The 27,850-nt window shown below is 37.5% G+C and overlaps 1 protein-coding gene across 4 annotated transcripts in view; it reads right to left on the bottom strand.

Moving 5' to 3' along the window:
- Positions 1–27,850, bottom strand: part of LOC150101919 (uncharacterized) — a 153,086-nt gene that overhangs the window by 108,181 nt on the left and 17,055 nt on the right. For 3 of the 4 annotated variants that reach the window (XM_090400264.1, XM_090400265.1, XM_090400262.1), the window contains exon 2: positions 6,933–7,338. In XM_090400264.1, the coding sequence (XP_090256390.1) occupies positions 6,933–7,338 (406 nt within the window). Of the gene's footprint in view, positions 1–6,932; positions 7,339–25,055; positions 25,164–27,850 lie in introns of all 4 variants that reach the window. The other variant, XM_090400263.1, reaches the window with a different exon arrangement.

Below are 27,850 nucleotides of genomic sequence, written 5' to 3'. Positions count from 1 at the left end.
ATTTTGCTTGAACAGCTGAGAGTTGTAATCTCTAGGGAAAGCAGAGTGGGAGAGACTGTTGCAAAGAACTGAAGTAGATGGAATGAAAAAGGAGACAGTAAAATTTGTTCGTTGGGTTTCAAGATGGACTGTAAAAGGGTGTTGGTAGGGTAGATGCCAGTTGAATAGGATAGACTGAAGAGGCAATACAGGATATATGTTAGTTCTAGGGAACAATTTTTTTAAACAATAGATGGGAAGTCATCAGGACCAGATGACTTGTTTGTGTTCATGTTATTAAGGATTCTTTGGATTTCCTTCTGTTAAAAGACTATGGGAGACATGAAGGGAGCCATTCTTGGTGGAGTGGGAGGAACTTTGCCCAGGTCTTGAAATAAGTTGGCCTTGTCTTTAGGTGAGGTGACTAAAGTATCATCCATATGTGAGAGTGGTGAAAACCTGTGTGGGCAGAAGTTGTGCCCAATGGCCTTGGCAAGGTACCAGAAGAAATGACTGCCATTTGGGCAGGAGGTGAGTTTGCACCATTTGGCCTTTTAAGAGTGTGACTTGGGCTTCGTGATGATTCGTTTACATCTGTTGCAAGCTGCAGTATAAGCAGAGTGGGCAGCTGGAGTTTTGGTCTTGAGCCATTTGTGGTAAGCAGAAGTTTTTTTCCTTTTACAGCATTGGCACACTTTTTTGAGAACCAAGGCTTGGATGGAGGCGTAGAGCTGACCACCTTATCATATGAATGGCTTGATATCCAATGATTAATAAACCCTCGACACTGGAAGGTAAAAGAAGATGAGATGAGGCTTGGATGGTGGTTAAGAATTTGGAACAGAATAAGGGATGAAAGTCTTCATTCCTGTGAGGATGATTTCTGCTATTCAGTCTGAGCAGGTGTTTGGATTAAAAGAACTAAAGAACCTGGAGTGGTGGTTAAGATACTAGAGCAATTGGCAAAGACTGCACCAGGATTGGGTTGATTCAGCTAGAAAAGGATGAGGATTGGGTTTATAATAGGTTTCTTAATGAAATTCACAATGGATCGGTTAAGAGAAGGATGTGTGAAATCTCTCTAGTGTCAATTTGGTTAATACCTTCTCATGTTGAGAGGTATTAACCTCTCATGTTGAGAGGTTAATGGATATCTGATAGATAGATGATCGGGAGAGGTATTATCCTCTCCCAATCATCTATCCATCAGACTTTGCAGATTACATGCCTTTAGTAAACTTGTAACCAACAATCTGCAGTTCTGATATCATCTCATTATTTACCTCTGTAGCTTCGCCAAAGTTCCTTCATCCCCTTCAAATCCAAGTGACCAGATCCAAACATAGTAATTAAGATGTGTCTGATCAGAGACATATATATAATGGAATTATCATTCCTTCTTATCTTTGATGGCCATTATTATTACCTGAGACCTCCAGGGAGTCAAGGACTCATCGAGGGAGACTATAAATCACCCTTACCAGCTGTCATATCTTCTCTTAAATTCATTCACACTAAATGCACCGACTTTTTTTATTCTACTCACTCACTGCTCTGTAAGAGAAAAACCCAGCTCTTATTCCTTTCTTGAATGTAAAGAAATTTAACTTCCATGGATGATCCTGTGTTCTCTCACTGTCTTCCATATAGTGAAAACATTCATCAGATGATATCCTACAACACGCATTCAAAAGTTTATAGACCTCCAGTTAACCAGAGTCTGTAATTCATATACTTGCAATCTGTTCTCATAATCTAAATTCCATAATCTCAATATAATCTTTGTAACTCCTTTGCACCCTTTTCACAGCTTCTTTATCCCCTTGGAACTCGGGAGACCAAATCTGCAATAATCCAGACATGGTATTATCAAGGCCTTATAAAGAGGCAAAATGACTTCATTATCCATGTCAAGGTTCACTTCAATATCACAATTATCCTCTGAGTTGTATTTACAATTTTTGCAATGTGACCTCTGAACTTCAAATTCCTATCCACCATTATGCCAAGATCCCCAGCCTCCTCATTTTATGCAGCATAACCCCATTAATATAATATACCACTGAAAATCTTATCATGCCCAAGTGCATAACTTTACACTTATTACCATCAATTTGATAGCCATTTTTGTTTGCCTAAATTTTCAGCCTGTTCAAATCATACCATAAGTGCTGGATATCAATAGTGCCCTGACTGCCATGCCTATCTTCACATCATTGCATATCTCCTCTTATACACACTCACCGGCATTCACGAGTTGCCTTAGCATGGGCTACAGAAAACAGGCAACTTGTGAATGCCGGTGAGTGTATTCCCATAAGCTCTCTGGTCAACTTATTTTTACTGTCAGTTTCTACATTCGACTTTGATATAATGTTGGATCTAATATCCACTTTACTTATATAATTTTGCATCATCAAACTGAAGCCTTTTGGCTCTTTATTTTAGTAAATACTTTATGCACCAACTGAGAGTTTGCTTACGAAAAATACACCTCTCCGACATTTCAAGTTCCTTAGTACTAAACAAGTTTTTGCTCTCTCAAGTTTTCTGCCTGGTCTCTGAGGAGAACCAACCAGTTTGAAACAGCTGTCAGGCCAGTGAAGCCTTATCAAAATGGACTAATAGAAAGCAAATATACAGACACTTGGACAGCGTTTATGTTTTCTAAGTAGTATGCGCTAAGGCAACTCATGAATGCCGGTGAGTGTATTCCTGTAAGCTCTCTGGTCAACTTATTTTTATGAAACTTGCATAATTTCTACATTTGGCTTTGAAATAATGCTGTATCTAATATCCGCTTATATAATTTTGCATTACCGAACTGAAGCCTTTTGGCTCTTTATTTTAGCAAATACATTACATTTAGTTGTGTCAAACTGACATCTCCATTCATTTTCCCACCTTTCCAGCTTAATCAAGTCCTCCTGAAAAGGTACAGCATCAGCACTATTATTAATAAACTACTAATAAAGCTTCACATCATATGCAAAGAACTGAGTATCTCCATGTAATCCAGTGACAACTTCATCCACATAAAGGTTGAACAGTAATAGTCTCAGGTACTGAGTCTTGTGGAATACTCCTCATAATTCCTTCTTCCCAATCTGTTTCTCCCATACATAACTCTTTCAGAAAGCCAATTTCCAATCCAATAATCAGATATCAAAATACATATGTTGTGACTTAAACATGCATTTATTTAGCACCCTATCAAATGCCTTTCAAAATGACAGCATACATTTTCCCCTCAACTGCTCTTGTTATTTTCTTATAAAAGGTAGCCAGATTACAAAAACTTCTTAACAAATCCATGCTGACCTTCATAACTCATATTACCATATTTCCCTCTTTTTTTGTATACAAACATTAATTTTTCTAAAATCTTAACAACTACAGAAAAATATACTTCCTTCTACAACCATTCATATGCAATATAATTTTCTAATCCTCCTTCCACTCCTTAGAAACTCACCCAGTTGCAAGACTTTCATTAAGTAGTTAGGTCAATTGCATAGTCACTTCTTTAGTAAATGACCTTAAAACATGGTGAAATCTTATCCAGTCATATTGCCTTATTGACATCTAGACTGCTCAGTATTCAAAATACATCTTCATTCACTTCTAATCCTTCAACTTCCCTATCCCTCTATAAATAAAACCTGCTTCATAAGATGAAAAATCCTACCAAAGTGATAATTAAATATAATGATCATTAATTATTATTACTAATCATTATGAATAATCAACAACACCAAAGCCTTTCCATATGTGATCATTAAACAGCTTTACTATGTCATCTCCATACAGCAAAGTCATTCATCTGCCTACTGGTTATATAGCAAAAGAAATCCTTTGTATTCTCCTTGGATAGAAATGCTAATCTCCTCTCTCATATTATAATATTTCTCTCCTTACTACAGTACTCACATTTCTAGTTTAAGCCTTATGTTCCTCATGCAATTGTTCTTCAACTCTCTCTCTATGTCTTCCATAACCTGTTTTCATCTGCATTCTTGATGGAAGTTTTTTCACTTGGCTATTCTACCAATTATATATTTGGTTTAATCCTTAATCCAAGTGTAAGCAAACAAAGTTGGCGTCTGAAGTATTTTCAGGACTGGGGCAACTCGTGGTAAAGGTGGGATAAGTTCTGATTACTTGCCTTAGTATCCCATAATGCAAAGCACATCTCCTTGCAGACATGTATACTGCTATTGATTAAGGGAAGGGTCACTACCCAGACCGGTTTCGACCTTTATTGAGGTCTCGTCAGTGGGAGCCAGACCCAGAGGTGGTGACACTAAGGTGAAAGTAATGCAGAAGTCATATCACCATATACCAGTTGCCAAAAGGTGTCAACACCTTATTACTAAAATTCTCTGGATTAGAGATAGTTGATAGAAGGTTTTCACTTGGCTATGCTACCAATTATATATTTGGTTTAATCCTTTATCCCAGCGTAAACAAACAAAGTTTTCCTAAAGTATTTTCAGGACTGGGGCAACTCGTGGTAAAGGTGGGATAAGCCAGACCAGTGAAAAAACTTCCATCAACTATCTCTAATCCAGAGAATTTTAGTAATAAGGTGTTGACACCTTTTGACAACTGGTATATGGTGATATGACTTCTGCATTACTTCCACCTTAGTGTCACCACCTCTGGGCCTGGCTCCCACTGACAAGACCTCAATAAAGGTCGAAACTGGTCTGGGTAGTGACCCGTCCCTTAATCAATAGCAGTATACATGTCCGCAAGGAAATGTGCTTTGCATTATGGGATACTAAGGCAAGGAATCAGAACTAATCCCACCTTTACCACGAGTTGTCCCAGTCCTGAAAATACTTCAGGTGCAAACTTTGTTTGTTTACACTTGGATAAAGTGTAAACAAACAAAGTTTAAACAATGATTAAACTAAATATATAATTGGTATGCAAAGCCAAGTTAAAAAACTTCCATCAACTATTTCTAATCCAAAAAATTTTAGTAATAAGGTGTTGACAACTTTTGGCAACTGGTATATGGTGATATGACTTCTGCATTACTTCCACCTTAGTGTCACCACCTCTGGGGTCTGGATCCCACTGCTGAGATCTCAATAAAGGTCGAAACCAGTCTGGGTAGTGACCCTTCCCTTAATGCATGGCAGTATACATGTCTGCAAGGAGATGTGCTTTGCATTATGGGATACTAAGGCAATTAATGAGAAGTTATACCACCTTTGCCACGAGTTGCCCCAGTCCTGAAAATACTTCAGATGCAAACTTTGTTTGCTTACACTTGGATAAAGGATTAAACCAAATATATAATTGGTGTCATCTGCATTCTTGTTTGGTTATCCTAGTAATCCATTTTACTCCAACTCACTTTATCTTTTTCACCCATGCACTAGTGATCTCTGTTCTTTCAAATTCCATCATCCACTGTCTACCCTAAGCTGGCAACTACCTTATAATTCTACATAAATTCCTTCCTTCTTCATACCTATTTATCCTCCAAGCCAAGGCTACACGGTCACCCTCTACAAATAGAGACAAGTATGACATCTCAGTCATGATCAGATCTTCTGGTGCTATGACCAAATCCAAAATTCTTATCCTTGTGTTCATCACATATTGCCTAAGACATCTGTGTCCCAAGAATTCCAAAAAATTTAGTTTCCCCTATTACTGCATAATGATTTCTCTGCCCAGTTAAAATATTTCCTAATAATCACTTGTTTTGCACTTGCCAAACTAATTTTCCTAAACATTTCTTGCTCGTGACCTTCTATATTCCTTGAACTATAGCAACATCCTACTTGTATTTAATGATGCTGTGGAAAGACATGATTGGGGATATACTTACCAACTTTGCATCATTTACAAAGTTGGTAAGCACTATAAAAAGCACAACTGGTGTTATTGCTTTCTGGGAAGATTTGAATAGACTGTATGTCTACACAATAGACACACAGTCAATTCAAAGGTTTGCAAAGTATAAGGTTTGAAATGTAAGAAGGGAATGCTGTATATTCCCTCCTTACATAATTGGCTAGGAGAGGATAAGAAACCTGAGATGATGGACAAAGACCTAAATTTGAAGGAACAAAACAGATTAAAAGAGGGAGGGGACTGGAAAGTTCCGATAAACACCTAGAACAAAAATGATATTAAAGCAACTGATATAATCACAAGAAAGTAAATACTAGTAGCAGAGTTATGAAGGTAACTTATGTTCTAATATCCTCATATGTTCTTTCTTGTGGTTATTATCAGTTGCTTTAATATAATTTTTGTTCTAGGTGTTTATCAGAACTTAACAATTACTTGCCAGCTCTCCCCCCTTGAAACATTAATGAGAAAAACAATGACATGCATAAGAGATTATAGTTACACTACACGATATTAATAAGGCTGCATTTGAACAGCTGAGTAGATTTTGTCAACTTGTTTTTGAGGACATGAACTGATGTGACAAAGTAATATAAGGTCTCTGGATATGAGAAAATGGCATTTACAGAGGTCTGCTGGATAGGAGGAATGTGATATGAATGGGATATCAACTGGTGAAGAGCTTATACCCAATTAATATAGAAGACATTTTTTTCAAAGAATGAATTTGGTCAGAACAAGAGGCCAATCCTGAAAATTGTATAAGGAGAATATGTGTGCAAGAGTATGAGGAACGGGTTTTTTTGCTTGGAGAATGGTGGGTAAGTTTCCTGAAAGTATGGTGGGGGGGGGGGGAATAATAAATGGGTTTTTAAGATGCAGTTTGGTGAACACAGCATTAGTCTTTTGAGGATAATAAAACTTTGCATTTCTATGTTAGAGCAGTGTGATATGAAAATACATGTTCATATTTCAGAATAACGAATTCAAAAATGTAAGAATTTTGCATTTATTTTTTAAATTTTTATTTTTGTCACTAGTTGGTATTGTAAAATTTAACCCATATTTTGTTAACTTACTGGCAACTAAAATATGTTTCTTCATCTTCTTTGGATCTTGTTTATTTATGCTTGAGTGAATTTCTTTTGATTCCATTCTGGTTGTCTCTAATCTATAGGGTGAATTTGTGGAACCTTGATCCTGTAAACTGCTACTTTGTCTTTCTGAAGGCAAAACATCTTCCTGTTCTACTTCAGAGGTGATCAATTCCATTTCTGTATCATATAATTCACTCTGAGAATCCTGGTTCTTTTCACAGTATGCTTTCCACATCTTTTCTTCCTTCATGCTTAAAATTTTTTGTCTAGCACGAAACTGGATGCACTGAAGCATTCGAGAAGAAAGTACTTGAAACTGAATCTGAAATAATTCTGACTCATCCATTTCGTATGCAACTAATATAGCCAGCAAATGTGTAACAAGCATCTAGGGAAAAATGAAGAAGGAAAATTGATCAACAGTCATAAAAGGTTACAACAGAAACTAAAAAAAAAAATTATAACTTAGATAGATTACACATACATAATTACCAAAATATTAAGATGGTAAGACAAGGATGGGATTACTTATCAATTCAAAACAGAATGGATATATGTTGTGGGTGATGCAAATTCAGGTATTTGGTTTATTCTCAGCTTTCAGCAAAGTTTCAAGATTGCAAAACTGTTCATTTTGAAACTAACAGTAATAGTAATTCTTTATATACACAATACCTATCATACATCTCCTTAAACCTATTAACTGTTGGGGGAACTCACACCACCTCTGGCAATCCATTCCACTCATTCACCACTCTCTAAGAAAAGAACTTTACATGCCATTACTAATCATACTCTTAGACAGTTTCCAAGTGTGACCCCTTCTTTTTTTCCCTACTCTCCATGTATTGAAAAATTTCTTCTGCACCAATCTTATAGTATCCCTTTAGTAACTAATAAGTTTCTATCACATCCCCTTTCCTCCAACTCTCAGCTAAACTCTGCAACCCACACACACTCGATCTATCCTCATAGGGAACATTCCATAGACCCATCACCAACTTGGTCACTCATCTCTGAATCTTCTTCACCACCTTCCAATCCCCAAGAAATGCAGGTGGCCAAATCTGTGCACAGTTAACATTTGGCTGAATATAGCCTTATAAAGAGGGATAATAACCTCCTTATCTTTGCTTGTCAATGTGTTCCACAGCATCCAATTAATTCTCTGCACCATTTTGCCAACTCTTGCAATATGTGCTTTGAATTTACAAGAAACTGATGAAGCTAAGGATCTGGGGGGTAATGGTGGATAGAGATTTGAAATTCAAAGGGCATACTGCAAGAGTACCATCAATATGAAGTACCATCAAGTCTACGATGATAATTGCTCGGCCTGCACTTATTGTGCTAATGTGCTGATGCCTGTCATCCATATTTTCTTCTGGAACCCCAGATCTATAGCAGCAACCAACAATATATTTTGTCCTATTGGCCTCTATCTTATATAAGATGGCCTCAAATGAATCATTTCCATCACATCTACAATCTTCCTTAACTTCTATTTTTGTTGGTTGAAGTTCTTCAGCTATCATTAATAATACCCCTTCTCCTGTCCTATTTCTTCTATCTTCTCTGAAAATACAATATCCACCATTCTGTCCCTGTAACTACATCATTCTCTGACGACCAAGTCTCACTGATGCCAATAATTTTTGATCAAGTTGAGCTCACCAATACTAAAAGAAGCTCCTCTGCTTTATTTCTGAATGATTTTTCCACTACGTGTAATATGAGCATTACATGAATAGAAATGTGCCAAGAAAAACAAGAAAAATATATATAAAGCTAACCACTTTTTTAATGCTTGACAAGTTACTCTTTTTTTAAAACAGTGCTGAAAAAAAAATAATAATAATAAAAAATGTAAAATACACATACAATTTGATTTAAAATATCTGACCACTGCTTTGTTATAAAGTGAAGGCACGGCACATAGTTGAGAAATCATGGGAATATAACAAAGATCTGTATTTATGTTTTGTAGATCTGGAAAAGGCATATGACAAGATGTCAAGAGAAAAGCTATTCAAAACACTAAAGTTATATGGTGTCAATGCAGCATTATATCAAGCAATACTTGATCTAACTGCTGACTTGCAACTCAAATAAAGACTTAGTCTTTTTTGAGTTGTAAATCAGCAGTTAGAACTGAAGGAAGTACAGGAAGATGGTTTGATATTAAATCTTGTGTCAGACAAGGATGTACATTATCCCCCTCTGTTATTCATTATCTATATGGATCACATTATGAAGGAAAGTGGTATTAAACTTGATATGAAACTTGCAGATACTAATCTCAGCTCTTCACTTTATGCAGATGATGTACTTTTAAATAAATCCAGTAGGAGTATGCAACATTCCCTAACTAAATTGAATAACTGTTGTAATCAATTTGGTATAAATCACCAATAACAAGACAAACAATGAAAACAGGTAGAAGCAATGAAAATATCAACTGCGTTGTTATTGGAGAACCTATAGAACAAGTAAAACATTTCAGCTACTTAGGCCGGATTTTTGGTGAAGATGGTAAATTAAATATGCTAATAAACAACAGCTAGAGAGGCATATTGTAAAGTTGTCTGCAAGGAGAGAAAAATTAGAACTCCATGGTTGACACAAGAAGTTAAAGAGGCGGTGAAGGAAAAGAAGAAAGCATATCAAAAGTTCCTGGCAAATAAGTCAGCTTATGCTCTTAGAGAATACAGAGACAAACGTAAGAAAGCTAAACAAAAGTCATGGGAGGACTTTGGCAAGAATATAGAAAATAAATATCAAGAAGGTGGTAAGATATTCTTGAGGTTGTTGAAGAAGCTTAGAAGTGGAGGAAAGAGTGCTGTAAAAGGAGTTAGAGATGATAAAGGTGACATGAAAACGGGAGAAAAAGATATCCTTGAAGTATGGAGTAATTACTTCAAAAAATTGCTAAATGAAACAAGCAGTGATAGCACAGTGGTAAAAAACACTCAACAGGCATACAGTCAGGAATACATATCCATACTTGAAGTAGAAAAAGCCATCAAAGGCTTGAAATGTGGAAAGGCAGCAGGAGTAGGCTATTCGACCAGAGAGGCTGAGGTATGGTAATATAAAAGTCTTGGAGTGGCTGCACTGCATAGTTCAGAATGCCTGGACAGAGGCACAAATTCCTGATGATTGGAGTAGAGTTCTCATAGTACCCACATATAAAAAGGGAAATAAAACTGAATGTGAGAATTACAGAGGTATTTCCCTACTGAGTGTTCCTGGTAATATTTATGCAAGTATACTTGAGAACTGGTTAAGAAGAATTGTGGAAGAAAAGCTTGGTGAAGAACAAGCTGGATTCAGGTCAAATAGAGGCTGTCAGAATCAGATCTTCACTTTACGACAAACAGTGGAGAAATCATGGGAATATAACAAAAATCTGTATTTAAGTTTTGTCGATCTGGAAAAGGCATATGACAAGGTGCCAAGAGAGAAGCTATTCAATATGCTACAGTTATGTGGTGTCAATGGAGCATTATATCAAGCAATACTTAGTCTTTATTTGAGTTGTAAGTCAGCAGTTAAAATTGAAGGAAGTACAGGAAGATGGTTTAATGTTAAATCTGGTGTGAGACAAGGATGTGCATTATACCCTCTGTTATACATTATCTATATGGATCACATTATGAAGGAAAGTGATATTAAACATGATATCAAAATTGGAGATTAATGTCAGCTCTTTGTTTATGCAGACGATGTTATACTTCTAAATAAATCCACTACAAGTCTACAAGATTCTCTGACTAAATTGAATAACTGCTGTAATAGATATGGTATGAGGGTCAGCAATAAAAAGACAAAGACAATGAAAATAGGCAGAATCATTTAAAATGTAAACTGTGTTGTGAACGGAGAACCTGTGGAACAAGTAAAACATTTCAGCTACTTAGGCACGATTTTTAGTGAAGATGGTAAATTAAATATAGAAATAGACAACATAATCAATAAAGCTGGTATGGTAGGAAGTCAATTGAATAAATTCATATGGAATGAGAGAAATTAGTCGGAACACTAAATTAGCTGTATACAAGACAGTGTTCAAACCAGTTTTAACTTATGGATCTGGGAGCTGGGTCAGAAGTAAAAAACTTGACCAAAGACTAGAGACCACAGATATGAGAGTCCTGAGAAAGATTAGAGGCATGAACAGATGGCATCAATGACAATATCATATTAAAAACGAGGATATTAGGAAAGAATTTGACATTGTCAGCATCCAGGAATCAGAACTAATCTCAGGTGGTATGGTCACTTAAACAGAATGGGCGAGGAAAGATTAGCAAAACAAGTGTTCACTACCATGTTGGCAGGAAAACAACCCAGAGGAAGACCAAGATATAGGTGGATTGATATGGTACAAAGTGCCTTAGACGATAAAAATATAAGATCTGATAATGTTGGAGTCTTGACAAGTAACAGACTGATTTGGAGGAAAATTGTAGATACAAAGTTAGTAATGATGTAAATTTTTCATGTAGTACTATCATATCCTGTACACCCCTTGAGGGGTACATGTCAGGAATTTGATGATGATGAATAAACAACAGAATCAATGAAGTCAGTATGGTAGGAAGTCATCTGAATAAATTTATAAGGAATAAGAGAGAAATTAGTCAAACACTAAATTAGCTGTATACAAGACGGTGTTCAAACCCATATTAACTTATGGATCTGAGAGCAAGCTGGGTCAGAAATAAAACACTTGAACAAAGACCAGAGACCACAGATATGAGTCCTGAGAAAGATTAGGGGCTTGAACAGATGGCATCAATGATGATATCATATTAAAAACTAGGATATTAGGAAAGAACTTGACATTGTCAGCATCCAGGAATGCGTTAGCAGAACTAATCTCAGGTAGTATGGTAACTTAAACAGGAGAGGAAAGATTAGCAAAACAAGTGTTCTCTGCCAGGTTGGCAGGAAAAAACCCAGAGGAAGACCAAGATATAAGTGGTAAAAAGTGCCTTAGAAGATAGAAATACAGTGATACCTTGGTTTGCGAGCATAATGCGTTCCGGAAACGTGCTCGTAATCCAAAGCACTCATATATCAAAGCGAATTTCCCCATAAGAAATAACAGAAACTCAGATGATTCGTTCCAAAACTCAAAAATATTCATATAAAAATGATTAATACAAAATACATAAAGTAATCGAATTTATTAATTACATTACAATTACATATTACAGTAAATACAATTAATTGTATAGGGTAGGACGACTTTCATTGTCACTAATGGAATCACTGCGATCTGTTGACTCTTTTTCTTTTTGTCCGACTTTAACAAAGAACATATCCAATGACACTTGCTTTTGCCTCTTTTTGAGGATATCACGGAAATATGACATTGCATTGTCATTAAACAGATTCATCGCTCACACTGCCATAACCTTACTCGGGTGGTGCTTTTCTACAAAATTTTGCACTGTTTCCCACATTTTACACACCTCCCTAATCTCATTTGAAGAGAGGGATGTCTCCGTCTTTTTCTCCTCCTCCTCAGCCCAGATCTCCTCCATAACCTCTTGCTGTTGCTCGCGATGCAGATTCATCAGTTCGTCGGTAGTAAACTCCTGGCCATGTTCCGACACCAGCTCTTGAATGTCGTCCTCATTCACCTCCAGTCCCATGGTCTTCCCCAAGGACACAATTTCATCGACAACTGGCTGCTCCTGTTCATGAGCAAACCCCTCGACGCAATCAGACCACAGTTTTCTCCAAGCAGAATTAAGGGTTCTCTTGGTGACCCCATCCCAGGCTTTATCGATAATCTTAACACAGTTTACGATGGGGAAATGATTTTTCCAAAACTCTCGGAGGGTAAGGTTAGTTCCTTTGGCCACCTTGAAGCATCGCTGAAATAGTGCCTTGGTGTAAAGCTTTTTAAAGTTCGAAATAATCTGCTGATCCACGGGCTGGAGTAATGGAGTAGTGCTGGGAGGAAGGAACTTGACCTTAATGAACTCGAATTCTTCCAGTAAGTCGTCCTCAAGGCCTGGAGGATGAGCAGGAGCATTATCCATAACTAGCAAGACTTTGAGTGGCAATTTTTTTTTTCTAAAAGGTATTTCTTCACTGCAGGACCGAAGACCTCGTTAATCCACTCAAAGAACAAGGTACGAGTGACCCAAGCGTTGCTGTTGGACCTCCACATAACGTTTAACTGGCTCTTCTGCACCTTGCATTTCTTGAAGGCTCGTGGATTCTCAGAATGATACATGAGCAGGGGCTTGACTTTGAAATCACCACTTGCATTAGCACACAGCAAGAGAGTGAGACGGTGTTTCATGGGCTTGTGGCCGAGCATTGCATTCTCTTCTGCTGTAATGTAGGTCTTTGGTATCTTTTTCCAAAAAAGCCCAGTCTCATCGCAATTAAAAACTTGCTGCGGCAGGTAACACTCGGAAACCATGAGCTTCTGAAACTCGGCAATGAATGCCACAGCTGCCTTTGCATCTGAACTCGCAGCCTCTCCATGCCTCACAACACTATGGATGCCACTTCTCCTCTTAAAGTTATCAAACCATCCCCTGCTCGCCTTGAAGACTTCTTTGTTTTCTGTAGACGTACCTGGCAGTTTACTTACGAGGTCAGCGTACAAGACCTTTGCCTTCTCAGAGATCACGTTCTCGGTCATCACAGTATCACCTGCTAGTTGCTTCTCGTTTATCCACACCAAAAGCAACTTTTCTACATCTTCCAGAATACGTGGCCATTGCTTTGATACTCTCATGACTCCTTTTGCTACATCTAGCCCCCTCAGTTCTTCTTTAATACTGTGCAAATCATTGATGTAGACTTCTTATAAAATCTTGCGATGGCGGCCACTTGCATACCTTGTTCGTGCTTCCCGATGATTTCCTTCTTAACTTCCACCATAATCATCTCCTTCTTCTTACTGCCTTCCTTTTCAACCCTTTTCTTCATTGGGGCCGTTGTCGTAGTACAGTTAATAAAGAACAGTCACTACATTTGGACACAAAATAAAAAAATGCTTTACGCACACACACATGGTCACAACACTAGCATGAATGTTGACTATACGAATGAGGTATGCCGACAGAGACTGCGCATGCGAGACGATTACCCACAATCCCGAGTGGCTTGTGATCACATGATGCTCGGCAGAGAAAGCGTATAGGTAATACAGTACTCGTATTGCAAGACATCGCTCGTTTATCAAGTTAAAATTTATTAAAAATTTTTGCTCGTCTTGCGAAACACTCACAGACCAAGTTACTCACAATCCAAAGGTACCACTGTATAAGATCTGATAATGTTGGCGTATTGACAGGTAACAGACTGATTTGGAGGAAAATTCTAGATAGGAAAATTGCAAATCATATCCTGTACACCTCTTGAGGGTACATGACAGAAATTTGAGGATGACCACTGCTTCGTAGTAATGGATATAGCTATATATATCACAACCATGATTCCTATAGGTATAAAAGGAAATATGTGGTTTTGCAATCTTCACAGACAAACATTAACAGTAAAATGGGCCATACTGAAGAGTTCAATGACTTTCAACATGGTACTCTAACAGGATGCTACCTCTGCAATAACTCAGTTCAGGAAATTTCTGCCCTGCTGAAGCTGCCTTATCAACTGTAAGTGATGTTACTAAGAATTGGTAATTCCTAGGAGCAACAACACAACTGCAGCCTGGTACGCCACATAAAATCTGAGTGCTGATGTGCATGTATGAAAAAACTGCCTGTTCTTGGTTGAAACACTCCTAAAATGCCTCTGTAAACAATACAACTGTTTATAAGGAGCTGAAAAACATGGATTTCCTTGGCCATACAGCTGCACAAACATAACAACATTAATGAGGGCAATGGCTAGTATCAGGTGGGTGTTATAAAACACTGAACTCTAGAGTAGTGAAATTGTATTCTCTGCAGTGATTTATATCACTGCAGAGAATGCAATCTAACAGATGAGTCTGGGTTTGGTGGATGGATGTCGGGAGAATGCTACCCATCCAAATATGTGAAGTTTGGCAGAGGAAGCATCAGGGAGCTGTTTTTCATAGTTCAAGCTGAGGCCTTCTAGTTTCAGTGATGGGGAATCTTAATGCTGTGGCCTATAATAACATTCTAGACATTCTTTGCTTCTGACTTTATGGCAAGTTCACTGAAGGCCCTTTCCTGTATCAATAGAAAAATGTCTCTATCCTCTATCTAGTAGTTTGAAGAGATAAATACAGAAAAACTTGACTGGCCTACACAGAGCCATGATCTTAACCCAACTGAACACCTGTGGGACAAACTGGAATGCTGACTGTGGGCCATTTTGAATCACCCAACATTAGTGACTGCTAATGCTCTTCTGGTAGAATAGAGGGAATTACTGCAGCAGCAATCCAAAATCTGGTGGAAAGTATTCCCAGAAAATTAAAGGTTATAGCAGCGAAGGGTGGACCAACTCCATTAATATGGAGTTGGTCCACCCTAATTTTCATATTAGAGTGCGAGTTGGGATGAACAGGCATCTGGATATTTTTGATCATATAGTGTACCATCACAAAAAGGCACTATTTACTTGTTAAAATGACTGAAAAAATTATTATTATTATGTGACATGTCCATGGCATCTAGCGGGAAGGCTTTTCTAGACCACAAAGCCCTTCATCTACACCACTTAGTCCATCATCTCCACACAACACAATCCATTTGCACCACATCATCTATAAGAAATTATTGTACAGGAAAGAGAATAAAATGTTCCATGCAGAGGAACTAGAAAATTGTCATAAATGTTATTGATACTATAATGGCATGATGAGTAAATTTTTTTTATGAAGAAGAGAAATACTTACTTTACCTCCAGGCAATTTCAACTGCTAATATTCTATTTTTTTTTTTTTTTTGATATGAAGTGTAGTTACTGATACATTAATAACTTTCCTTGGTAGAGAATAACAGAATTCAGTGAATTCATCATTATTGTCAATAGCAGAATTGTATTTTTCACTTTCTCAAATTCCTTTATTTATTTATTCTTTTTTAACATAGAAACATTACACATTAGGAATTATTTCCACCTTCTATCATGGTTGCATTCTTCACTTGGTTGAATGTTAATAAATAAAAAAGAGGTGATTTACTATTATTATGTGACACCTCCAAGGAGTCCTAAGACTCATCGAGGGAGAGCACCCACTGCACAATTCTCCATCTCCACCGCTCAATGGCACTAACTACAGCAAACCACAACTACCATCATCATCTACACCAATGCCATCTACTGGCCACCACCAGTATTTTCACAGACAATCACAAACATCCATGCCCATGGCAGGATTCGAACCTGCAGCCTTTCGGCTGGAGAGTGGATACGCTAACAACTCGGCCAACTAGGATGGCATTATGTAGTGTACATAAAAAATTATGAACATGCTAGCAGAATGGGAAAAAATAATTACCAGTTTGATGTGGTGATGTTTGTAAAGTAATAGATGCACTTTAGCAAGAAGATTTCAGAAGCTACTAGCCACATCGATGGAAACTGGACTATAGGAAATTGATAAGGTCAGAGATTTGAGAAGGATATGGAGTTAAAGTTTAGAGGACATCTTGCAAAGGTGGCCAAAACAGCTCATCAGATTATTTGGATGTCGAAGAACACAATGACAAGCAAGGAAAGAGGTTATTATTCATCTTTATAAGTCTTTGACAAAGCCACATCTGAATTACTGTACATAAAAAATACTGTACTCAGATCTCATAAAAAAAAATACTGGCCACTTGAATTCCATGGATTCATAATTTATTTTAATGGTATTACAACACCAAACAAAAATAAATTATGAAAAAAATATTTATTAACTGGCTTATGAGTATATTTCACAGGATTTCCAACCAGCATCTCATCAGAGCAAAACAACTTGTTACAGTTTATGCATGACAATGAGTAAGTGAAACAATTCAAATTGTAAAAGACAAAAGATCTCAAGTCCTAATTTGGTGCTACTTATTAAGGTTAAGAGAATGCTGTTAAGAGAAACTACCGTTTTCCCTAAAGTCCTGATGGTGCTCCCTAGCGGGCAATATCAATTACTCTTGGCCGCTGGGCTGAAGTTCTGAAGATGTAAGTCTCCCAAATTTGGGGCAGTCTCATGCATCCAAATTTGTTGAGGTTTGGCATGTTTCTTAGGGCTGAAGCGGATTCCATGAATAGTCTTTCAAATTTATACTTGCAGCGGTGTATTACTATGGCTTTCTTCCACCGTATTCTGCGGCATGTATCGAGAGCATGGTCTGCAAGCCCAGAGTGGCTGTAATGGTGAAATCGGATGTAGTCCTTGTGTTCTGAGATTCTGATATTTGCTGTCCTGCCTGTTTGGCCAAAGTAGGACAATTTACAGCTGCAAGGGACCTGGTATACACTAGGTAGATCTAGGAGAAGTGGTTGGTCTTTAGTGGGCGGATAAGGGATGCCAATTTTCTATATGGTCTGTAACAAGAGGTCAGGTCATGTTTATTCAGGATTTTGGTAATTTTTTCGGAGGTGCCCCGAATGTAGGGAATGGTGATGGATTTAGAGTAATCTTTCTTGTGAAGGGAGGGAAGAGGGGAAAGGGGCTGTGGTTTACTGGTTTTAGTATTTTTTGGGGGGTTGTAGCCATTGGCTGAGAAAGTGTTAAGGATGTGATTTAGTTCAGTGGTTAGGGTATTGTTATTTGAACAGGCCCTGTTGTATAGTGTCTTAATAACTCTGTATTGTTGTGAGGGGGAGGGGATTGTTGGTGAATGTACTTGCCTGTATGGATGGGTGGTCTATAAAACTGAGAAAACCAAGGTTCCATCAGGCTGGTGGGGGACTAGTGTGTGTCTAGGAAAGGGAGGCTGTTGTTTTCCTCTTTTTACAGGGTGAACTTAAACAACCAACACCCCAGAATGTTGGTTGTTTAAGTGCATTAAGAAGGAGAGGAGTGTATCAGAGCCATGTGAGCAAATAGCGAACACATCATCAACGTAGCGAAGCCATATAGTAGGTTTTTGTGGGGCAGAATTTAAGGCTTTCTCTTCAAAAGTCTCCATAAAGAAGTTGGCCAAGGGTGGGGGGAGTGGTGAACCCATGGCTCTCCCCCTCTATCTCTTTGTAGAAATTTCCCTGCCAAATGACATAACCTGAGTTCATTGTGAACTGAAATAGGGCTGAGATATCAGGGGAAAATTTGGCTTGGATGAGCTCTAAGGTTTCCTTGAGTGGGACATTTGTGAATAAGGAGGAGACATCAAAACTGACCATTATGTCAGTATTATTACGGGCGACTCCAGGGAGTCCTTAGACTCATCGAGGGAGGCCCTAAACATCATGTCCACACAACTATATGACATTCTCACAGCATCTATCATACCTTGCCTTGAACTCACTCACCGTCATAGCACCCACAACAGACTCTGGCAGCTTATTCCACTCATTTACCACTCTAAAAGTAAAGAACCCAGATCTAACACCCCTGCTAACCACACTCTTGCCCAGCTTCCATAGGTGTCCCCCTAGTTCTCCCACCACCAGTCCAAAAATATCCTCTGAATTAATCCTACAGAAACCCTTTAGCAATTTGAATGTCTCAATTATATCTCCCCTTTTCCGCCTATCAACTAATTTCTGCAACCCACAAATCTTCAACCTGTTCTCATATGGTTCGTTCCATAGACCCGCTATCATCTTAGTCACTCACCTATGTTGGAGTGTAAGGTTTTCTACACTGGCTTTGAAGTGGGCTGAGTTTTTTTTATGTGTGAAGGTGTGTTGCCAGTATAGTGAGAGCGCTTTGGCTAAATGTTTGGCTAATTTGTACGTGGGGGAATCAATGCCATCCACAATGAGGCGTAATGGCACATTTTGTTTATGTATTTTTGGGAGCCCATAAATATGGGGGGGAGAGGGTCTAGAGTTGAAGGGTTTTAATTTTGTAAAATCTTGAATAAAAGGAGTTTTTGTAAAAAAATACGTTTTATGCAGATTTTACAAGTATGCTAAGTCCCACTAAAATACTTGTGTATTGATAGAAAAACTTGGCGTAATTGAAATAGAAATAATGTTTTTTCTTTGTGAATTATTGAATATTGTAATATCAAAGGAAATTACATATAAGGTAAATTGTCTAAGTATACCTCTAGTGAACTAAAATTCCAGACAGATTAAGGGATTAAGTCATGACCTGAGGCCACTGCAAAAGTCAACATTACACGGGAGTTTCCCGTCTAGATGCCCCGATCGACGAGGGTAACGGGTGCAGAACATCAGGGTATCCAGGGGACTATGACATAAGAAAAACGAAGGTCATCGAAACCATATAAATAGCAGTTTGCTGGGTCGAGACAGGATTTGCTTGGTTTAGTCTGTTCCTGGGAGTTCGAGTGCGTTCCAGAGTGGAGTTTCTGTTCATGGGGAAGGAAGTCACATGAAGTTCCAACGAGAGTGTTCGGACTCGTGATGGCATCAAGGTCGCCGTAAGCCGAGGAGTTTAGAAGAAGGTACAATGATCGTTAACAGCAGCTGAGCTTCACTAGAATCATGGGTGATGAATCGTTATCCTATTCGGAGACCTGTATTCACGAAGCAAAGGCCAGAAGAATGATGCAACTAGTCATATTAGGAGGAACCAGATGCCGAACTTCCAAGCCACAGGAATTAAATTGCCCACCGATAACAAGAAAGAAGTCTTGCAAATTACAAAAAGGATGTTCAGGTGCAGTTTTATTTATTTATTCGTATGGAGTTTCCTCCCTTTTTCTCCCCTGTCCCTATTGGGGCAAGTTGAGCCCCTCATTGGGAGTTAAGTATTTATGGTTGTAGATCCGTGTGTGTTCACGGGGCCGGTTTGCCTGCTTGCGTGATGAAAAACGGCAGATAAACTGGTGGGAAAAACCATACTGCCAGCGCCCAAGACCGGCTAACTTGGCTATGGCTGAGGAAGATCCTCAAATTCCTCATGTCTTCGACAGGAATCCAACTTGGAACACTCCTTCCCCAGTCATATGGTTGCGAAGCACACAGCCACTAGGCTAACCGTGCGGACTTCAGGTGCAGTGACGAAGTCTAATGGAAACAAGAAGAGATAATCAGCTATAGAGGACCAGACTTCATGAAAAGTAAGAACTTTCCATTATTTAGTCAGAAAGAAACTTAGATTGTGATGGTAGTTTGAAATGATGGAACTGTTTTAAAATTAGAGTTGCACGACTTTAGGCCTTGAGCTAACAATTGAATTAATTTACTCTGTGTAAGAGAAAGCCTAGCTGAATTGTATTGTGAATCTATTTGTATTTTTTTGTTGTAGTCATTCCTTAAACCTGATTTTTTATATGTTGACGATCTGATTATATGTAAGGTTAAGAAAGGGGTAAATTTCTAGACAAGTAGTCCTGCTGAGATTCAGATGAATTAGAGAAATGAACGTATAAACCTATATTGAGATGTTAGATATAGTGTACATATTAGATTTAAGTCAAATTAATTTGTGTCATTTGTGTATTTGTTTCTTAGTGATGAATAAATTGTTTTCTTGTCAAAATAACTTGACTGATCTCTAAGTCCAATGCACTACTCATAAAATTGAACCTATGTATCTTAAAGTAGATATTGCCACGACTGCAGAGTAACCCATCATTTGGAAAATGATGGGTCACAATCCGGCACTGGGTCACGAAAGCTAAATGCCAGATCACCTAAAAAAACTCTCAAAAACCTAGGTGTTTCGTTTTTTGGGTTTTCTTTTTTTCACGAAACTTTAAAATACGAGTAAATAGCATTTAATTGGAACTAATGAATAAATAATTTAAGTAATAGAGACGAAAAACGTGCCGCATTGCCATTTCACAGTCTCTTTGTTCGTGGTAAAGTAGCTCAACTAATGTCAGGAGTACCCAGTTTTAGCAGAAAAAGAGATAAAGTTTCTAATGTCTTTTGTCACAACCTATAAATGTGAAACAGGCTTTTCAACACTGGTTTTTCTAAAAAATAAATATAGAAACCGATTGGAAGTCGAACTGGATTTAAGAATAAAGTTATCTTTACCTCCAAACTTGAAGTTTCTAGTTAACAAACAACAGCATCACACTTCTCATTAATAAATTACTTGGCTTTAGTTTAATTTCTTTATATTTTTGTAAGAGTAAATGCTTTTTTATTATAATAATAATAAATTAAAACACTATGAACATTTAAATCTGTTTTATTTTACCTATTGGCCATAAAAATTTTAGTGGGTCACGAAGATGAAGTATTAAAATAACCAGGTCATGGGAAAAAAGTTTGGGAAACCTTGTACTAGAGGATGGAGTTTGTCCTCAAGAGAGCAGATCAAAATTACTAATTTGATATGTGGTTTGAATGTGCTGTTAAGGTTATATTTTATTAGTATGATCTTCTCAGATGTACCTTGGATATATGGAATAGGAATAGTAGTGTTTTGTTTTTGAATGTTTGGGGAAGTGTGTGTGTGTGGGGGGGGAGACGTAGTATTTTATCTATTTTGTTGGAGCCATTGGCCAAGAAAGTATGGCAAAGATAGTTGAAATTGAGTTCTATGGGGCAGCATCATTAGAACAAATAGTCCTGGCTCTATGTGTAAGTGTTTTTAAGATTCCATACTGTTTGGCTGATGATGTGATTGTTTATGTAGATATCTTTCTATTTGTGTGTGTGTGAGTGCGCGTGTGTGTTGTCTCACGTGCACGCATTGGTTTTATTGGTTTTCTATAAATGGGAAACGATAGCTAACTTGAAAGTCACATAACTAACGTATCAAAAAAAGGCAAACAGTTATTTAATTCTTTCAACACCATTATTTCTATTCCATAAATCTCGGGTACATAGCCAAAGTACTAATAAAATATAACAATCTTCATACAACATGTCAAACTAGCAACTTGGATCCACTCTCCTAAGGATAAACTCCATCCTCTAGCACATCCTGAAGCGTATGAAGTTCCCTGTGATTATGGACAGACAGGAAGATCTGTTAACATCCACCTATTTTTTTTTTTTTTAATATGGTCCTATACATGATAAGTTGATTGGTCAATCTATAGTACATTAGTAGCATGTATGGGAAATGATTTGGGAAAGGAGGAACTTGTTCACATTGGTTTTGAAGACCTGTGTATTGTATTCTTTGGGAAACATGGGAGGGGAGGCTGTTCCAAAAAACAGCAGCAGAAGGAATGAAGGAAGAGAAACATGTTCTATGAGTATGGAGTTGGACTGTGAAAGATTGTTGGGTGGTAGCTGCATGTCTTTCAAAGAATTTGGTAGAGAAGGGGAGGGGGGGGGGAATTATTGATGATAGTTCTGATGAACATTTACCATATAAATATTTATAGACATTGCAATAGATGCTAAACACCTTTGCAAGAGTGGGTGGGATGAATTAGTAAGAGATGAGTTGTTAATCAGTCTGATTGCTCTCTTCTATATAGCACCAGGTACATTCTCTGCTATTATTATGGCAAGTCAGGACTGGCAGATCAAGCTTTGGACTCCTCTTCACACAAGATTAGATGGAAGAGAATCAGAAGATAGAAATATAAGATCTAATAATGTAAGTCTTGACAGATAACAGATTGATTTGGAGGAAAATTGTAGATAGGAAGTTAGTAATGATGTAAGTTTTTCATGTAGTACTATCATATCCTGTGCACCCTTGAGGGTACATATCAGGCATTTGATGATGATCTTTTACAATTTGAAATGTTTCACTTATTTGTTGTTACACACAAACTGTAACAAGCTGTTTTGCTCTGAAGAGATGCTTGTTTGAAATCCAGTGAAATATAAGACAATTAATAAACATTTTTTTATTTTATAATTTATTTTTGTTATGTGTTATAATACCATTAAAATAAATTATGAATAGCATCATTGCCTAAGTCTATCAATTCAAATGCAATTCCATGGAGGATAAAGAAAATGGTGGAGAGGAACCAGAGACAAGTGACCAAGATTGTGGAAAGTCTATGAAATGCTCTTTATGAGAACAGATTGCAGATTTGTAGATTACAAAAATTGGTTCATAGGTTGAAAAGTGGTAGATATAAGTTACTTGAAGGGTTTATAGGACTGATATGGAGGAAATTTCTCAGTACATTTTGCCAGCCTGGTTGGCTGAGTGGTTAGCATCTGCTCTCCAACAGGCTGCGGGTATTCAAACCCTGTCATGGGCATGAATGTTTGTGACTGTCTTTAGGTGGGAGATGAATTTCAATGGTCAGTATGAGACCCACATATTGAAGGCCTGAAGTGGCTTGAAAAAGTTCCATATTTGGTCTTTAGAGCAGGGTTTCTGGACTATATAAAATATAAATCAAAAACACAAAAAATATGTAAAATTGATAAAAATAGAAAAAAAAAAGCTTATCCCACCCATAGTACAAAATGTACTATAAGTTTGCAAACTTTTTGTGGGTAGGAGCAACATGAAAAAAATAAAAAATATATAATAAAATAAAATAAATAAAAACATGACTAGTGGGTGGGGGTAAACCAGAGGGTTATTCCTGGACATCATTTAAGTGTAGTTAGCAAGGGTGCAAGAACTTGATTTTTTGCTTGGAAAGTGGTAAATATACAGAATGGGTTGCCAGAGTCAGTTGTGATTGCTATAATGAGTTCAAAATGATGTATGACAGGTATTGTGAAAATGATGGGTAATGCTCAGTGAAATGTTAGTTGGCATCCCATGATAAACTTACATAACTCATGGATATGTCTGTGTAATAACTAATAATTTAATGAAAGATGTTGAAAATTTATTTATCACTAGGTTAGACTATAATAGATTTAGTTTAATCCTTTATCCAAGTGAGAGCAAACAAAGTTTGCGCCTGAAAATATCTTCAGGACTAAATATAGTGTTGTACTATCTTATCCAGTAAGTAGTGCAACACCAAGGCAACTCGTGGCAAAGGTGGAGCAAGCTACCAGGCACTTCTAACCCAGTATCTCCCATAATGCAAAACACATTTCCTATGTGGATATGTATACTGTTATGCATTAAAGGGATTGGCCATCTACCCAGACTAGTTTCGACCTTTATTGAGGTCTCTTCAGTGGGAGCCAGGCCCAGAGCTGGAGATACCAGGCAGAAGCAGTAGCAAGTCATCTGTGCCTATGGGAGTTGCTAAATCTATTATAGTCTAACCTAGTGATAAATAAATTTTCAACATCTTTCTCTAAATCCAGAGTAATTTTTAAAAAAGGTGATAAACCTTTTGGCAACTCCCATAGGCACAGATGACTTGCTACTGCTTCTGCCTGGTATCTCCAGCTCTGGGCCTGGCTCCCACTGAAGAGACCTCAATAAAGGTCGAAACTAGTCTGGGTAGATGGCCAATCCCTTTAATGCATAACAGTATACATATCCACATAGGAAATGTGTTTTGCATTATGGGAGATACTGGGTTAGAAGTGCCTGGTAGCTTGCTCCACCTTTGCCACGAGTTGCCTTGGTGTTGCACTACTTACTGGATAAGATAGTACAACACTATATTTAGTCCTGAAGATATTTTCAGGCGCAAACTTTGTTTGCTCTCACTGGGATAAAGGATTAAACTAAATCTATTATATAATAATTTAATCTTCAGCAGCCTTGACAAGGCCAAGAAAAACTATTCAAAAGATCTTCAAAAACAGACTTCAGATGAAATTCAGCAATGCATCAATCATTAGGGAACTCACCAAACCCTTGGATGACACACTCTGTCAAAAGTAGATCTACCTCAACCACTGAACATGAAATCAACCAGATGGTAAAGTAGTACATCCACTTTCTCAATAACAGGTTGGTTTCAAAACAATGTCATGCATGAGTTACTGGGATTTTTAAGGAAGCATTTAAGTCTTAATGTAGTTCCATCAGAACACTATCAATTTTAACATCTTTTTTCCAACAACTATAGTGCATACAGGTGTGCTTAAGTGCTAACCAATACTGGTCAATCAAAAGCATGTGCTTTGCAGGCAGAATGATGGATCAAGACTACAGAAATAGTTTAAATAATGTTTCTGATTTTAATTTTGTGTGTTAAAATTCTGGAACTTTTGACTCACCCTTTTAAATAACAGTCACAACAAAGCTGCTACCATGCTGTGATCCTATGTAACTAAATACCTGTGACTGTTTTTTGATGGTAGATGATTCCCATCTTCTTACACCTCCTGTCATGATAATTATTCTTATATTGATAACTATTTATTATCAATTAACAATATTATTATTAATAACATACACACATTTAATACTATTAATATAAAAGCAAATTTTACATAAAATATGCTTTTAATTAGTCTGAGTGGAGGACAAACAAGTATAAATGCTAAACTAAAACAGTAGCAGAGTGGTAGCCAAAGGAAAATCTCCATACTTAGAAAGTAAGGGATTCCATATTTTGGGTATCGATGATTTGCACTGTCTGGTGTGAGACCTTTCCATTGCTTATTAGAGGCTGAAATGTCTCTTGAAAAAAAAGTTTCATGTTTTCTTTGGAGCAGGGTTCCAAGATTATCTAACATTAGTCCATCCACAGTCCTAACATATTACAGGTTTACAAGATTTTATGAGCAGGTTTCATATTAAAAAACAGGACTGCTAGCAGTGCTGATTTCTTCATCAATTCAATATTGCTATTTTTCAAGTGTGTTTATATTTCACAGTAAGAGAGAGAGAACACCATTTCTTTTTTTAAATTTAAATTATATGCATTTTGAAATGGAAAAACTATATTCGCAATATATCAATAACTCACTGGAGGCCTGTGATGATAATAATAATGCCAAAAAATCAACTCATATAAATTCCATCATCTTTTGCCTTCAGATATTGGATATCAACCAGTAACTGTGTTGTGTGTGTGTGAAGAAATTAACTGTTTGAACCCTGTCTAGGATATGATAAATGATAAACAATCAGTCTTTTCAACTGAAAATGAATTAGCAAGTCTCATTCAGTGTGTATGTGTGTGTGTGTGAGAGAGAGAGAGAAAGAGATGTTTTTCCTCCCAAAAACTTATTCAGCAAAACACATATATACATACAACTTACAAGTATACATATAAGACCACCATGTGAATAATTACTACTTGGTTAGAGAATTTTAGGCCTTGTTACCTGAATAGATAATATCTCTGCTTTCCAACTTGCAGAGCATAGTTTCAAATCCAGTTGTGCCAAACCAGATGTGTGTGAAAGTCTGTAAGTGATGATAACAATAATAATAAATTATCTTCATTTCCTGCTGTAGGTCCAACACCATAGGGTTTCCAGATTATCGAACCAGTTTTCCATTTAGGTACTAATGTACACTGCAACGGACACCACAGTGTGATGAAACAAACAGCCATGACAACCACCTTAAGATGTCAGTCCTCCTTTTGCTGTGAAGACTGCAGCAATCCTACAGGGCATACTATCCAAAAGTGTATGGTAATGATCAATGGGAATTTTGGACCATTCTTCCTGTTGGCATTTAATGAGGTACTGGACTGTTGTGGGGCAGATGTCCCCTGACATCATTTGATGCTTCAGTTCATCCAACATAATAAGGTTGAGATCAGGGCTCTGTGGAGGCCAATCAAGTGTGGTGTTGCTCATGTCCACAAATCACACAGTTACAGCAGCAGCCTTATGACATGGTGCATTGTCTTACTGAAAGAGACAATGGTTAGTTCTGTAGAAATGCCACAAAATAGGAAGCATTGCTTTGTACAGAATGTTCAGATACCTCTTGGAGTTCATTTTGTGAACCACAAACACTGAACCACCACAAACAGAGGTCTGAAGCCAAATCAGGAAAAATAGGACCATGCCATCACACTGCCACCTCCAAATTTCATAATTGCAGGTTAGGAAATCTGGTAAGAGATATTCACTAGGCATCTATCACACACCCATCCACCTGCTCGGTAGAAGATGTAGCATGATTCATTGCTCTAATGCATTTTCCAAGCTTCCACATCACACTGTATACACTCTTTGCACCACTGAAGACAACACTGCATGTTGGTTTGGGTAATGTGGGGATTGCATATTGCAGCCCTACCATGGAAATCCATGTTGTAAACTTTGGTTCTGAATATTTTTGTACAGATTTGCATCCTAGTTGATGCCCAGAACTCCACATTCAACATTTCGGTTGACAAATGTTTTTTTTTTTTACATATTATCCTTTGTAGCATCTTACAGTCACGTTTGGTGAGTGTGGTGGGTCACCACTACAGGTAGCACTTGAAGTTGACTCCGTGCACTTCACTTCTATCTCAGTATAATATCACTGATTGTTGACCTGGGATGGCCTAATTTATCAACATTTCATTTTGATAAACAGATAGGCCCTATCACAATGTCTCTTTCAAATCCATCGGTTCCCTTTTCATAGCCATTTCGCCTGGATGCAGATGCACTGACTTGGGAGCATCATATTTCTGCCATTTATACTGGCTACAAACATCATTATATAGCACAATGCACCTTGTCCGGGGGGGGGGGGGGTCCACTGACTCCTTTCCAAGCAGTGCAGTTTTGATATTTTTGATTTGTGAGTGAGATTGCCATTACAAAAAAATAGACTAAAAATAATGAATAAAACATTTAATTAGCATGAATGATTTCTAACAACTGAATCAACATGGTTTATTTTTTATCCAATGATAGAGAATAAAATATTGCCTACATATCTGCATTAAAAAAAATAATTTTATAAGTATAGTTCGCCCACCGTTTGTAGGTCTCTGCTTGGTGTCTTGCCAAGAATAGTCGATTCATGCTGAAGAGGAGAAAGAAATGAAGGATGTACGAATTGGTCACCAACATGCGAAATCACGTGCTTTATAGGTAAAATTTTCCAACTG

Source organism: Typopeltis vanoorti, chromosome 11 (genome assembly GCF_054136105.1).
Source record: "Typopeltis vanoorti isolate ZY-2024b chromosome 11, IOZ_Tvanoo_1.0, whole genome shotgun sequence".
Classification (NCBI taxonomy): Eukaryota; Metazoa; Arthropoda; class Arachnida; order Uropygi; family Thelyphonidae; genus Typopeltis; species Typopeltis vanoorti.
The sequence above is the reverse complement of the archived record's forward strand: the minus strand, read 5'-3'. Positions and strand labels throughout refer to the sequence as shown.